At 34.4% G+C, this 16,108-nt stretch overlaps 1 protein-coding gene across 2 annotated transcripts in view; it reads right to left on the bottom strand.

Annotated features, from left to right (window-relative positions):
• DACH1 (dachshund family transcription factor 1) overlaps window positions 1-16,108 on the bottom strand; it is a 431,763-nt gene that overhangs the window by 44,182 nt on the left and 371,473 nt on the right. For both annotated transcript variants that reach the window (XM_053898825.1, XM_053898831.1), the window contains one exon: window positions 4,215-4,366. In XM_053898825.1, the coding sequence (XP_053754800.1) occupies window positions 4,215-4,366 (152 nt within the window). The remainder of the gene's footprint in view (window positions 1-4,214; window positions 4,367-16,108) is intronic.

Below are 16,108 nucleotides of genomic sequence, written 5' to 3'. Positions count from 1 at the left end.
TATAACCTGGGCTTGCAATTTTCATCTGGCATTTGGGGAGGGGGCAATCTTGTGGAACTGAACTCTTAACCTGTGGGATGTGATGCTATCCCAGGTAGATAATTGAGTTAAATTGTAGGGTCTCCAGCCAGTGCTGCAGAATTGCTTGATGTGGAAAAAACTATCCGACTTTTGGTGAGCAAGTGTCGGAGGTGAAGTGATGTTGTAGTAGGATATTGAGAGCAGAAGACAAACACAGGAGTATTTTTTTTCTATATAATGACACATTAAGATTGTTCAGTAACTGTTAGTTTTTACTAGTATCATTATTATTATTGTGGTGGTGGTACACAATGTAAATTAGTAAGTACGGTATATAGTCCAGACCTTTAAGAGATAATGCTATTCTCTTGAGCACAGTAAACTGTGTTTAGAATACTGGATATATTTCACTGTTTTTTTTTTGTTTTGTTTTGTTTTGTTTTGTTTTAATGAGCTCTCTCCATGAATTGGTAATGAGAACAAAAAGAAAACTTCTATAAACATAATTAAACATAAAAAGATATAATGTAACACCAATATATCTGATCTCAGTCTACCCATGTTTTGAAGCCAATGTCCTATTTTGTGTACCTTTTTGAAAGTTTCCTCCTAATTATTTTTATCTGTTATAATTAAAATGACATATTAAAAATGCAAATAAAAACTATTAACTTTTAAAATGTATAAAATATAATAGGATTGGCTGTGGCATTGAAATGTAAAGACTAGAAGATACATTATCAGTGTTTTGGCCTTAGTAGTAAGTCAGATTCTTCTTCCTCTTCTTTTGTCAAACACAAATTAGAGAATACTTTTTAAGTCCCATAGTTGGATTATTTTATTTATTAGGCCATAGTGATGCCATCTGGGACTGCCATTTATTGTGGTTTTAACAACCCTTTTAGCTCTTCTTTGTTTATATTAATTCCTCCATATAGGCAAATCATAGTGAACCAAACTCCCATCACATATCACCTTATGGCATCTATCTTTAATGCTATTCTTACCCCTAACTAAATATCACATTCTCTACCTTATTTTACCTTCGTTTTTAATTTACCTATTCTTATTTGAATATTTGTAAGTCATTTTAAGTTATTTTTATAATAAGATAAACAATGTAAATTATTTGTTCCCAATCCTCTGTACAAATAGGTTGTAGCTATGCTTTACAGCATGAAAGCTTGGATTGAGAATAATGAGTAAAATTCTCCTTTAAGTGTGTTAATTGGGTAGCCCACGTTCGAAGGTGTCACATTCAGTAAATTGACACTAAAATTCTATTTCCTCACTTAAATTCTCATAGGGAGTTCTCCATGGACATGTTTGAATAAGGAAGCCATAATAAAATATTGCCACATAGAGAAAGACAAAATCCACATAAAATAATTATTTTTTATAAAAGCAAAATCTGGAATGAATCCGTATCACTCAAGTGAAATTACTATCCTTTATGGAAGATACACATATTTAGTATATAGAGTACATTTAAAAATACTAGTGTATAGTATTTTTCTACAGGTCCTTTTTTAAAGCAAAAAAAAAAATTTATGAAAATTCAATTTGGATATGTCATGTAATGGACATCTGTACTAACCATTACAAATCTGAAAATTGAGATTTATCAAATATAGAATATCATGATATGAAATTATTTAATATTAGAAAACAAAATCTTAAACACATTATTTTGAAGGGTTTTTGGTCATTAATTGTAAGAAAAATAGACTTCTATACATTAAATTTAAATACAACCCAATGTCTTAAGTTTAATTAAAATAGTAAATATACATAATAAACTTTAATTTCACACATGGGATTGTATGATTTGAAACATGTAAACATTTTTAACTCCATTTTTTCCATTGCCATCCTGATAAAATATCTCCAAAAGAAATATGGAGCTTTAAACTTACCACACAAAAAGCATGTTACCATTTTGAAATAGAAAGCAGAGAACCCCATTATATATAATTGAAATTGCAGAGGAAATTGAGGTAGGCAGAATGTAATTACCCAAATTAGAATTTGGACAGCAAACACATTTATACTGTATGCCCAATAAGCCAGGGTCATGACTGCTTAAACATTCTATACCATTCCTAGGATATTACTATAACTCAATAAATGTGGCAACAATAAAGGAACTAGCATTCGCAACTTTTTGCAAAATGATGTGAAACCATTATTGAACATAAATCCAGTATATATGTGTGTATATGCATGTGTACATGTGTTTATACATGTATGTGTGTGCGTGTGTATATATTGCATATGTGTGTGTATTCCTATGCATGGAACTCAGTAATATTTTTAATTTTTATTTTACCTTATGTACATATATGTGAATGCACTGAAGTGGACAAGTATAATTTATTTTCAACAAAATATTCTTACTGTAGGTGTTCTGACTTTGACAGACCCAGATCCCCATGACTGGGGACTAACGATAAACAATTTAGCTTGCCTTGACTATTGTCCCACCATCAACTCTTGCTAAAATATGTCCTCAAGGTTGACTGGAAGGTCAGAAAGAGAGTATATTAAATCTAGAGATACCTTCAATAACATATATGTCTAAAATCTGTACATTTTAAAAATGGGGTTTTCTCTTCATTCTTGTTTTTTGGAAGAAATAATTATAGTTTGAGGTGATGCAGATACATTTCTAGTCTGGGAAACCTGGTGTGGGATAGATGGAGAAATATTCCCAAGCCAGCAGTATGTGACTTAGAGATTTGGTATTCACACACAATGCAAGAGCCCATGTGTGAACCCATTCTTGAGATGAGCAAGCTGGTTTATACTGATGATACCCAGAAATGTTTTCTCTGCTGAAACTGAAATTAAATGACCACTTTGCTCCTTAAACACATTTTAGTTAATGAAGATACATATAACTGGATGGAGAATTTTAAGTAAACCCTTAGCTTTTTCTTTGCTTCATATGGAGTTGTAAACATAACAAAATTAATTATTCCTCAGAGTGTAAACTCAGAAATGTTGAGGGATATTTTCTGAAATCATTTAATTTAACAAAAGAAAAATTCATTAAAAACTCCACCTCATTAAAAAAAACAATAATATGGGTCAAATTTAGAAAAAAAATCTTATGTTTATTTAAAAATATAATCAATTATTTGGCCTTGATTAAGTTTAGGCTAGATTGATGATTTATTTCAATTACTGAGATATAAAACCTAAAGTTGAATACAGTTCTGGAGACTCTAATTACATTAGTATTAAAAATGCCACATTAATAGATGAGAAGATATGTTACATTAAAGGCCTTCTGTTATGTCCTTGGAGAGGTAAATAAAATTAATTACATTTCTACTGGGAGAAAGTTTAATATGGTAGGAAATGTGTACAGAAAAATATCACTAAGAATCAAGTACTAGCATAAAAAATTTAAAAAAGAAAACACAACAAAAGTAACAGCACAGTATCTTCAAGCACATTCTTACTATTAGCTACTCCAAATATGGAGAAATAAAGGGCAAAAATCTCCATCTGGGGTCCACATGATCGCTTCATGTGTGGGCAAGAAAATTATGCTTTCTTGTATCCCAAACACTCTTATTATTTTGGCTCCATGCTCTATGTTATTGTTAACTGTAAGTATTTTTGATTCATAATGTACTGTACGTAAAATATACATCCTGGGGACTACATAGGAAATCCGTGCAAAGTTTTGTATAGCTTTTTGAAGTCTGTTCTTTGAAGAAACCCTATTAACTGAAACAAATTTATTTATGAAAGAAGGGATTTTTTGGATTCTTTTATATTAGACATATTTTAAGTGACTAAACATATCATTTCCTCACTGGAAGGCCAACAGTTTAAAAATAACCAAATATTTATTAGAACTGGTGTGCCGTCGTTTAGTAAATCAGACAAACTTAAACAGTTAGATTCCTCCCATCAGTTGGCAATAAGGAGAGCATTGAGGCAGAATGATTTTTCAAATGCCCAGGTCATTTTCACTGAAGCTTTTATTAAGGCTGCGCATACATATTTCTAAACCAGTTTGAGTAGTGTAGCAAGTTTAAAATCTTCAACTGCTGGAAAAAGTTCAATGTCATGATTCAGGCAATCTCATGAGTGGCTTAAGCTGGAATAGTATGAATTTGGGAAAAATTCACAGCTTGAGTCTTCCCTGTTCCTTTCTTCCAGGTTACAAAAAGGCCTACCTGTATGTTAGTCAGCAGGGTCTCTATGGAAGACAATCCATCAGGAAACAGAAAAGGAGGCGGAAAACCTGGAGGTAGTGGTTGTCCATGCCCAGTTAGAGAAAGTTTGTCAAGGCTGTCTCTTGCGGTTGGTGTGGAAAGCGGGGTCTCATCTGTATGTGATTGAAACAAAAATATAGAACAAGTTACGCTTGTCTGTTTTTATTAGACCTCAGTAATGGCTTCCCTAGTGGTTTCCAGAACATTTATTGCAAATTGGTTCCTGCTATCAGGAGAAAATGCTTTCTGCTGAATTTTCTTTAATGAAAAAGCTGTGGAGATACAACAAGATAACATTAATGAGTAACTTTATAAGCCTTTTAAATGCAGTCTCTAATGAGACTGAGTTTACAGTGCCATAGAATCTTTTTAAAACAAATATTATCTCACATATAGTTGTGATAATATACTCAGGCTGACTTTATGGGCACCTTCCCAATTATCTCATTTTAGTTTGTTCTGTTTGGATTGACAATAGAATATTTCTAGAGCTTCATATAAAAGAAATGCTTTGTATATTAGTGTGTTGCTCAATTAACCCTTCCTTTATATCAATGATTTGTTCAAATATATTCTTAAGGAATCTACAAAAGGACGTACAATTAAAATTTGTCATTTTACGACTAAAAAGAAAAACCGGAATCAAATATATTCCGAAATTATAAACGAATTATTCAGTATCATTAAAACTAAAGGGCTAATTCTATTGACCCTGAACACTTTTTACCTTCTGATTGAAAAACTAGCCCTTTATACATGAAAAAGGAGTCTAAAGAAAGGATAATGAAACACAACGTCCATAACAATATTTAGAAAATCAAATATAAAACCCTCTAAGATAAATTAATCTTTACTTTATTTATTGAATATTCTTCAAAATTTTAAGCAACTCAGAGTAATGTCTCGATGTGGATTCCTTTTACTCTCACGGTGAAATCTTTTCATTCAGCTCTTTATTATTTAAACATTTTTTTTTACAGTTTCATTTCAGACACCAACGTTATGGCTTATTTTAGTTTATTATATCACAGAGAAAATTTTATTCATGGCAGGATTCTCAATTTTATAAATATTTTCATATTTCACCCCAGGAAAATTAATCAGAGCAATGTATTTGCACAGTCCTGATAGGATCTCTCAATTTTGCAAGTGGCTAAAAACTTCAGCACACTTGCCTTTATGCTTATAATTTGATTCCACTGTTCTCGATCATTCCTTTATTTTCCATTACAACACCTAACCACACAACACGTTTTCCAATTACCTCTCTCTGGGGCAGAAATATGGAAGTAGGCACCTCTCTGTCTCTAACTAATGTCAGAACAAGTTAAGTTCATCTCCCTCACCTTTCCACATTTCTAGTTAACAGGCCAAAAGGGAAGAGAAGTTGGGGAGGAGAGTATCGGACACAGGCTTTCTTTCTATTAACTGCCTCTCTTCTCACACTACACTCACTCCCTCTGCGGTTTCTCCTTTCACTCCCTTCTCTGTTGACTTACTGACAGGCGATCTGAGGCCGCAGGTTCTAGAAGAAGAAACGGAGTTAAGCAGCTAAAGTAGGACTCTCTGTGTTATTTTTTTTTATCACCCTTGTCACTGGGGTTTGAAGAAAGACTGCCGTGCAGGGGTAGGGCTACTGCATGGCTAATGTGATCAAGATGATCTTGGACACCCTTTACCTAGCTGTCATAAATTACTCCTCCAGACCAAGGCTGCTAGTGTTTTCTCATAATAGCTCCAAAAAGGCGCTTGTTAAACATCTATGTGCATGTGAAATTGTTTAAGAATGGAGAGCAATATTTTTCGATCAGCATCACCTTCGCTGTCACATGCTAAAGAAAATGTGGCTTAATAGATCATGGGGATAATAATTGCTTGTCTCTTGAAGAGAGGCATAGAACCAGATGACCACCTGAATTTGCTTTCAGCTTTAGAGACTGATTCCACAATTCTTTAAAGATCGTCTAAGAAAAAAGCACGATATGAATGTACACACACACACACACACACACACACATACATACACACACATTTGAGTATAAGTTCCATCATTCCCATGACTATTTGATGTAACTTCAATACATTTATGCTTGACTATGTTTGGCTGTTGTGCAAATTAATTAATAAAATCACTCATGACACACATATTTACATAGCTAACACTTACTTAACATAAACAATGTGCTAGACACTGAGGACAGAAGGCTTAAAAACACAATCTACAAACCTCAAGTAGCTTAACCTGGACTGGAGTGACTGATCCCAATTGTTAGTAGCCAATTCCTATAGTTAGTGAAATATTTTGTCCCCCAACATTATTTCATTAGCTACTCTATTTTTCCCGATATAGGATTCAAATTGTTCTGTGTGTGTGTGTGTGTGTGTGTGTGTGTGTGTGTGTGTGTGTGTGGTGTGTGTGTGTGTGTGTGCGTGCGTGTGTGTGTGTGATCTATTTTTCTGCAGTTGCTTCAGTGGAATCCTCATGCTCATCTTGGTCCTCACGGTTTCAACTATCATTTGGTATAGACTTGCATGATTGGGTTCATTCATTAGTCATTTTATATAGGAGAGATATTACATAAGGCCACTCTAAATATGAAGCTAAGAAACAGTAAAATTTAGAGCACAGTGACAACTAAAGAAATGAAAATAAAGGGTGATTCTTAAGATCAATATATATTTTTGAAAAGAAGACACACTAATCAAAGATCAAACATACAAAACAAAAATATTCCTTTGGGCTTCAAGACCCTACTAAAAAGTTGTCATCTTGTGGCAATTAACATCATAGAAAGTCTCATTGAGTATCCTTACAAAGATGGTAAAATTGGGAATATAGTTCTTCCTTTTGAAATAAAAATGACCTTTGATATCCTAAATGCTCTAAGAAGATTAAAGCAAATGTTTGAGAGTCCAGACAACATGGAAAAGAGTTTTAACATTACCTAATCTCCACTGACTTCAAACAGTGAACAATGATGAAGCACAAATTCACAAAACACCTTATTCCAAATTGATATATCTGCACATACTTTTTTAAGTTTTGTTTGTAAAAGAAAGTTTGTCAGATGGCATGCTCTTTGGATTATCACAACATTTGACAATGTAATCTATCTTCTGTTCTTGAATATTTTGCTTTCAAATAATTTTAAACTTATGAAGGGTTACAAGAATTGGACAAAGAATTCCTAGATACTCCTGGGGTGGGTTGCATGGTAGTCCCCTAAAATATACATCCATGCCTAATCCCCGGAACCTCGGAATGGTAGTTTGCTTGGAAAGAGGATTTTTACAGATGTGATTAAGTTAAACATCTTGAGGTGAGGACATCATCTGGGTTTAGGATGGATGCTGAATCCAATGACAAGTGTCATTATAAGAGAAAAGCAGAGGGAGACTTGACAGAGACAGGAGAGATCCACAGTCAAGAGGAAGAGGCAGAGTGGAGAGGGAGACGGAGATCAGAATTTCCCAGCCATAGTAAATGCATGATGCTGACAGACACCAAAAGCTACAAGAAGTAACGAATGGACTCTCCTTTATAGTCTCTTGCACGGGGTGGGGCTTATGCCTGCGAATACTTTGATTTTAGACCTCTGGCTTCCAGAACTCCAGAAAGAAAATTAATTTTTGTTGTTTTAAGCCGTCAAGATTGTGGCAATTTGTTAAATCAGCCCTAGAAAATGAATCAACTCCTTACTCAAATTCACCAATTGTTTGTATTTTGCCATGTTTACTTTGAAATTATTTCTCTGCTCTCTCCCTCTCTTCTTCTGTGTGTATGTTTACATATGTTTGAACCATCTTCCCTTTTAATCCTAAAACATCAATGCACATTTCGTAAGTATAAGGACACACTCTTACCTGACCACAGTAAGTATAAAATCAGCAAGAATAACACAGAGAATACTATTGTTTAATCAAGAGTTTCTATCCCGATTTCATTATTTGTAGGATATTTTACTGTAAAGAGTTAAATAATTAATACATCTTATAATGTACTTGACAAATACTTGGGGAATATTTTCTCTGGGTTTGTGGTTATATACTAGCCACTAAGATGGCCTCTGGTGATTCCTCCCTCCTGTTACTCACATCCTTTCTAGAACCTTCCCCCTTAATCTGAGTCAGATCTAACAAACAGAGAAAAACAAATGTGTTAGTCTGTCACTTCCAAGATTTGGTTATAAAAACTTATAGTTTCCATTTTCCTCTCTCTCTTTCTATTATATTTCTTGCCCTGGGAAAAACCAGCTGTCCTGTCATGAGACAACCCTGTGGAGGTACACATGACAAAGAACTGAGGCCTGCCAGAAACCATGTGAGTTGGCTTGAAAGCAGATTCCCCCTGTCCGGTTGAACCTTTACATGAGGCTGTAACACAAGCTGACAGCAGAGCTGAAACCTCATGAGAGACCTTAAACCAGAAGCACCTACCTAAGTTGCATCCAAATCCTGATCCACAGAAATTGAGATTTTAAATGTGTCATGGTTTAAGCCACTAATTGTTGGTACAATTTGTTACACGGCTATTGATAACTAGAATAGGACCTCACATTTTGAATACTTTGGATTATGTATAGAAAATGACTTAGTGTCCAAGGTGTATCAACCACTTTGGACATGTAACAACTTCTTCAGGCTTCAATTTTCTCAAATTAATGTATATATATATATATATATATATATATATATATATATATATATTTCAACCTATATATATACTGAATGAAACAAACTCTAGTGTCATGCAAATGTAAAATTTCACATTCTCTATTATCTCTTATAAAAATTCTTAAAAATTAGTTGAGTGGATGGGGCACCTGGGTGGCTCAGTCGGTTAAGCGTTGGACTTCAGCTCAGGTCGTGATCTCACAGTTCATGAGTTCGAGCCCCGCATCGGGCTGACAGCTCAGAGCATGGAGCCTGCTTTGGATTCTGTGTCTTCCTCTCTCCCTGCCCTCCCCCATTCATACTCTGTCTCTCTCTGTCTCAAATAAATATTAAAAAATTAAAAAAATAGTTGAGTGGACATTCCACCCATATTTACTGGAGATTTCACCTATATTGACTGAAAAAGAATTGAATCACATAAACACAAAATTCCAAAGCAAGTTATTAATTATATAGGTTTACAAACTCCATTTTACAAGGATTCTTAAATTTTCTGGCTTCATTTTATCAAATTAGAAAAAGTTCAACCATTTATAAGACAGGCACTCCCTACACCTGGGATGGAAAATTAGATGCAGGGAAGGGTATGTCCTCCTAAGAATAAAGTAAGCACTTTTGAAAGCCACACTACTAGGGTACAATTTTTTAAGTACTCCATATCCATAGGGGACCAGTAGTTATGCCAGTTCTCAAAGGAGTTCTTGTTATTTTTAAATTCCTAAAAAAGAGTGGTTTATAACTTTCTTGTATTTTAATTCAGTTGCAGGGAACCACAGTGGTTTTCTAAAGGAAAATAGAACTGCACATAATACAATGTCATAAATGATTTCATCTGTTAACCAGAAAAATACTGATTAACATTTTAATAATTATATAATAAGTATAATGACGGTTATAACAACATACAATCCAATTAGGATCAACTAGGATATAATGGACAAGATAAATAGAAAGCAGAGATGGAAGATAAGAAAACGTTTATAAATCCAAAATCAATGAAGTATGAAAAAATGATATTTCATTCTGCTCATCATTTCATCTCATGATTTTCCTTGTATTTTAAGTCACATATCAATAAATGACTATCAGTAAGATTGATGCCTCTGTAAGACAGCTTTTTTTTCCATCCAATCTTATCACACGTAACAATTTAGCAGGATATCCTAAGGAACAATGTTGTTTAAAAAAATAATGGGCCTCTACTTTTAAAATGTTTTCTTTCCTGTTAATAAAATCTACTCAGTTGTTATTTTCATAACTAATCCCTTTGGGTTTGAATTATATATTCTCTTTCAAGTTCTTGTGTGTGTGTGTGTGTGTGTGTGTGTCTTTTTGTATCTGATGTCTTTTATTACATCATAAATTCCAAGTACAAAAATATTCACTTTTAGAAAACCATACGTTCCAAGGGAATTCACATTTATTCATCTTGATGTAAGTAGATAGCAACACTATTAAAATAAAAAAGTCTCTCTATTTAATGTTTACAAGTGATCTGGGATTTTGTATGAAAATATATTTTTATACTGGAAAAGTGAAAAAAATGTTGACAAAAATTCTAGAGAATATGATAATCTCTATGAATATTTATTTATCAAAATATGAATGTTTCTTTGCCCCTTTTTGTTACATTTCTATCACAATTATATAGAAAGTTACATTTATTGGTGGTTTTTTTTAAACTCATCGGCCACATCATTCAACTGGAGTACGGGCACGAATAATCTAAAATACCAAGGGTTGGTGTTTAAAAGATTTATTTGAAACTTATATTCAGGCATCAGACACAGTCATTTAAGTTGAGTTCAATCATAATCTCAATCCTAGTTCACTCCTACTGTAGGACGCTTGGTTTAATTTGGCAATGGAAACTAATAATAAAGTAGAATATTGTGATCCGGAGTGTAATCTTCAATTAGAAATGGTCATGTAAACGTTTTTCTTTCTATTTTCATCTTCTCATAAAAGAACGGATTACAAAATATCACATCAAATTTTATTTGCATGACTTTCATGTATCTATTTCAAGTCTTATAAAATATCCAGGGGTATGATAGAGTAAAGCTATTTTCCCCTATTTAATTTTAAGCCCACTTCTCAAAATCTGGATGCAGCTATGGGAAAATGAAGAGCAAACCAGGCTAGATTCAGAAAGTGTGAGTTCAAGCCCTGGCTCTAGCAAGTAATAGCAAATAGTGGAGAAAAAAATCTATCTCTTATATTCTATGAGATTCATTTATTTACTAAAAAGATGATTACAAACTCAAAGGATTATAGTTTAAATCCAAGTAGATTATGTATATGAAAGTGCTTTGTAAAATATAAAATGCTAATAATAAACTCTCAATAATTAACAAATCACTAAATGTATTCTACATTTCCTTTGGTAAACTTGGCTTCAATGTGCCATGGAGAGAATCTTGCTCTTGTACCATAAGCACGAGACTTCTCTACTATTTCGAATGAGGCTCGTGATGATGAAGTATTACGTTGATAATAAAATTCTTACTATATGTTATTTTGGTTGCCTTATACAAACTAACCCTGAAGTAGTTCAGCGAACAGTTAAAATTAACTATGATAGAAATAACTTGAGAAAGGGCAAAAGGATATGAACTAGTTTATCAACTTCTCTTCTGGCAGCAGGACCTAGAGGAAATGGGTAAGGTGACTTACACGGAACGAAAACAGTACAGATTCTGGAGAAATCGACTGTCAGAAACATAAAAACACTTACGAGTTTCCTTGGAACAGTATCTGGATTTTGAGTTTGGGTGAATGAAGGGAAGGATTTAATATGGAAAGGACATCATTGTAAGTGCGTGTTTGGCAGCATGCTGGAGGTGTGCTAAAATATACACCAAACTCACAGTTCTGCCTAATCTGATGCACTTTAAACTATGTATTGCACATATATGCAATTATCACCTGTATCAGTGGTTCTTACCTCTTGTGTAGTTTACCTTTGAGATGCTGATGGAAATCAGGGATCACTCCTTAAAGGTAAAAATAGAACATAGAATCTCAGCTCCCTAACACAGAGTAAGCCCTTATTAGTATCTGTCGAAGGAATATGTGAATGAGAGGAGTTGAGGCTAAAGCTGGAGCAGTAAAAAGTGCAGAAATGAGAAGGATGTAAGTCTCTTGCACACCCTGAGGTTATATCACACCCATGATAGTAAAACTAAAAATACCTTCTATTGGAAAACCACTCTATTGATTACAAGACAACTGCATAGACATTATCTTGCGTGAGGAGGAAGCTGTAGAAAGAAGATTTTAAAAATGCATGCAATTATAATCTCAATAAGGTTATGGTGCCAAAGGATTGATTCAAATGGCACCCAGTGGTTATTAAGAAAGGGGAGAGATAATATTTAGATGATACAAGTACAGAAAGGGTGAAGAAAATAAAATCTTCATGGCAAGGTATATTAGAAACGAGCACTGAATATTGGGAAAGAATTAAACAGGAGGAGGTCAAGTGGTTCTATAAGGAAACCATGCAGGTTGACTGTTCAAGGAAAACCGGCATCCTGAGGGTCCTGAAGAAACTTTTATTTTTAAAGGGAAACCCTATTTTCTACCATTATGCTTAAAATACAGTCTTTAATTTCTGGCTATTCTACATTTATATTTCAAAAATCTATGTATGAAGGAAACTCTAAATCAAGCTATAGATTAATAATTCCAGACAGAGACTTGACGGCAAACTCCTCACCGTCTTTCGCACCTGAGACAATGAAACTATACACTCTGATATCTGTGTGTACATTTTTTTTTCCTGCCACAGCTTCACAGCTTGGGATTTCTTGGCATGCGCGCGTGCGCACCCACACGCGCGCATGCGCGCGCGCGCACACACACACACACACACACACACACACACACACGCACACACACACATTTACCTTTTAAACACTTCGGGTGCTTTTACCCCTGCTTGTTTGTTAAAGACATAAGTCCTAGTGTTTATGAAAGAGCTGGCACAGCTATGCTGAAAAGATCCACTTCATTGACCTTTCTGTCTCTTCCGTGACCCTGTAGGTTTAACCTCACTGCTGATACTGCAAGTGAATATGGGAAAACATTTATTGAAAGCTGCATAACACACACGGTTATATTTCCTCGGTTGATGTTTTGCATATCTGCACAGTAGGGCCATTAAGGGTTCTAAGAGCACAACGGAAACAATCATAGCGTTTGTTTTTAGATGACTGACTCAGGACATGTACACCAGGCTTTATATAGAAACTGTTTTTGTTTTATTAAGGGACTGTTTGCCTGTTAGTGATAACATCATTAAAAATAAATGAAAGGGGGCTGGTAAAATGCTTCCCAAAAGCAGAAACCTAATTAAAGGTGATATGCCTGCTATGAGGCTTTTTTCAGGACTCAGAAATAGAACGAGGTTAGTTCTTTCTCATTTTATAAGGCCCAGAGAAGACCTCACACTAAAACATCACTTCTGATCTAATTTTCTATTTCTGTGTACTTTAATAATCTACTTTACGGGCTATGCTTGCCCATAGAAAGTGAGCTAGTTTTGTTCCCACAGATAGCTGCTTCATCATGTCGCAGTGTATGAAGAGAAAATCTGATGGTTCGGGTCAAACAAACAAAAAAAAAAAGCACTCTCCTTTTACAGCAAATCGTACTGGTTGTGATATACACAGTCACAGCAGTTGAAATAATGCACAAATATTTCATAATCCTAAAAGAGCACTTTTGAGAGTCCGAGTTAATGGTAAAAAAACATTTCCAAATCATGGTTTATAATTTCAGAAAGAAAAAAAAAAGTAGACCCTTTCATTTTAAGGGGTGGAGTTACTCTAATTTCATGGATGGTGGAAAAAGCAGGAAACTGCATTCCCTTGATAACTCTGCCCTTATTGTGCTGTGACCTTGGCCAATTTACTTAAATTTACATCTGCCAAAAATGAGTTTCTGAAATGTGCTTTGAGAATTTTCAGGGGGGTGGGAGGGAGGAGTTGTCACATCAATTCAAGGCCTTTTCAAAATTAATATTACTTTAGAAGTAAAGAGAAAAAGACGAGAACACTGGGCTCCCTCACAGAGCACTATAGTTTGATACCCTGGTTTCTTCTTGTCACCTCTGCACAGTTTGGGTTCATTTATGAGTCTCCAAGCTGAAAATGAATCTTTTGCTAAGTAAATAAAACAGAACAATTCCCAACTTATCCCCCTGAAATGTAAAGTAGCTCTGGTATTATGGATTATTTAAAATTGGATTTGCACATAGGTGTTAGACTAAAATTATCATGGAATTATAAGAAGTGTGAGAAATCTTTGGAAATCATTTGGTGTAAATTTTCATTTTTCAGACAGAATAAGTCTGATAAGTGATTGACCCAAAGTTCTTCAAACCCAAGTTTGCAAATTCTCATTTCTTTCTTCATTAAAAGTTATAGTATCAATTTAAAGGAAATACTGGGAAAAATATTCTGAATGCTTCCAAGGGTATGCAAACCCACAAATATACACACACTTAAGACAACTGAAGCATAGCAGGATATTTAATAACTATTAAGGAATTTTAGGAGCGATAATAATGTGATTGTGATTTAAAGACAAGAGCCCTTATTGTTAAGATATATACACTGGAAATTTAAAAAATATATATTTACAGATTAAGTAAAATATGTTGGGGATTGAGTTCAAAATTATCTGAGGGAGAGAAGGAATTGGGTGGGGGAATTTATAATATCAGTTGGGGCTTGCAATGATCATTTTTAAAGCCAAATAATGGGTAGGCATATAAGGGGTTTGTTACTCTATGCTAATTTTATGCTTGTTTGAAATTTTCTATAATAAAATGATTTTAACATAAAAATAATGCTATGCAGTAAAAATTCTATTAACTCATTTTTCTTTCAAAATTCAGAGGCATTGGTATGATGATCATCAGCATTACCATCAAAATAACTAGCATATACTGAGTGCTTTCTGTGTGTGCAAAGCAATGTTCTAAGCACTTTGCATGCATTAACTAATTTAATCCTCTCAATAATTCTGGTAGATTGTTACTAGCGTTCTACTCATTTTACACATGAGTAGATAGAGGTAAACATAAGTTAATTAACTTGCCAAGATAACTCGGCTAGTAAAGAGAGGAGCCAAATTCAAACCTAAGTAGCCCTGCTCCAGAACCCTTAAACATACGAGGAGTAAAATGTAAATTATCTATAAGATTTTTTTAAATGCATTGGTATATGTGTTCAAGTATAAGAAACATACATTCCAAAAAAGGTAATAATTTTATACTTATTTTATCTCAGACTAGAAAGAAAACTTAGACATTTCTATGTCATTCCTTCTTAATCAAGGCTTGACTTACTTCTTAAAACCTAGCCAGCGTTCATCTTAAGCAGCCAAGATTCATTCAAACTGGCGATTCGCACTGTCAGACTTGTAATCATTCATTTCTTTTTTAAGTTTATTTATTGATTTTGAGAGAGAATGAGCATGAGCATGACTCGGGAGAGGCAAAGAGAGAGGGAGGGTGAGAGAATCCCAAGCAGGCTCCACAATGTCAGCACAGAGCCTGATGCAGGGCTCAAACCCACGAACCGTGAGATTATGACCTGAGCTGAAATCAAGAGTCAGATGCTCAACCAAATGAGCCACCCAGGTGTCCCAGTGATCATTTATTTTTGAGTCCAAGATATTTTACCTTAGCAATGAAATTCCAGATTCTCACCACCTGGGACTAGCTAGAGATCTCCAACCACAAGTACAATCGACAATATCATCCCTAATTTCAGGTGCCCACACAGGTATCTCCTGCAAATTCCCCCATTCTACACACCTTTACTAAATGTCAACCATCCTGAAAAAGTGTATACTTTGTGAGAAATATTTAACCATGAAAATACCACTTTTAAAATGTCACATTCATTCCATTAGATAACAACAAAAACAAAAACAAAAACAAAAAACAAGGGCTACTTAAAGATTCTTTAAAAAGTTACAAGTGTTGAAGGAATTCACTCTAAGGAGCCAGTTCCATGCCTTACCCATTCGTCAGCTACAATTCAACCTTGAGTATTGCCACAGTTTATCTCTTGCACTTGTTCCAGTTTAGCATCTCCTAAAATTCCTCACCATATAACCCTAGCCATGAACTTGCCTCACTTTTCACCATGAGAACTTTGTTTAGG

The sequence above is a fragment of the Panthera pardus genome, unplaced genomic scaffold (genome assembly GCF_024362965.1).
Source record: "Panthera pardus isolate Hobbes unplaced genomic scaffold, ASM2436296v1 HiC_scaffold_1, whole genome shotgun sequence".
NCBI classification, from domain to species: Eukaryota; Metazoa; Chordata; class Mammalia; order Carnivora; family Felidae; genus Panthera; species Panthera pardus.
Note: the sequence above shows the minus strand (reverse complement) of the source record. Positions and strands in the feature narration are given on the sequence as shown.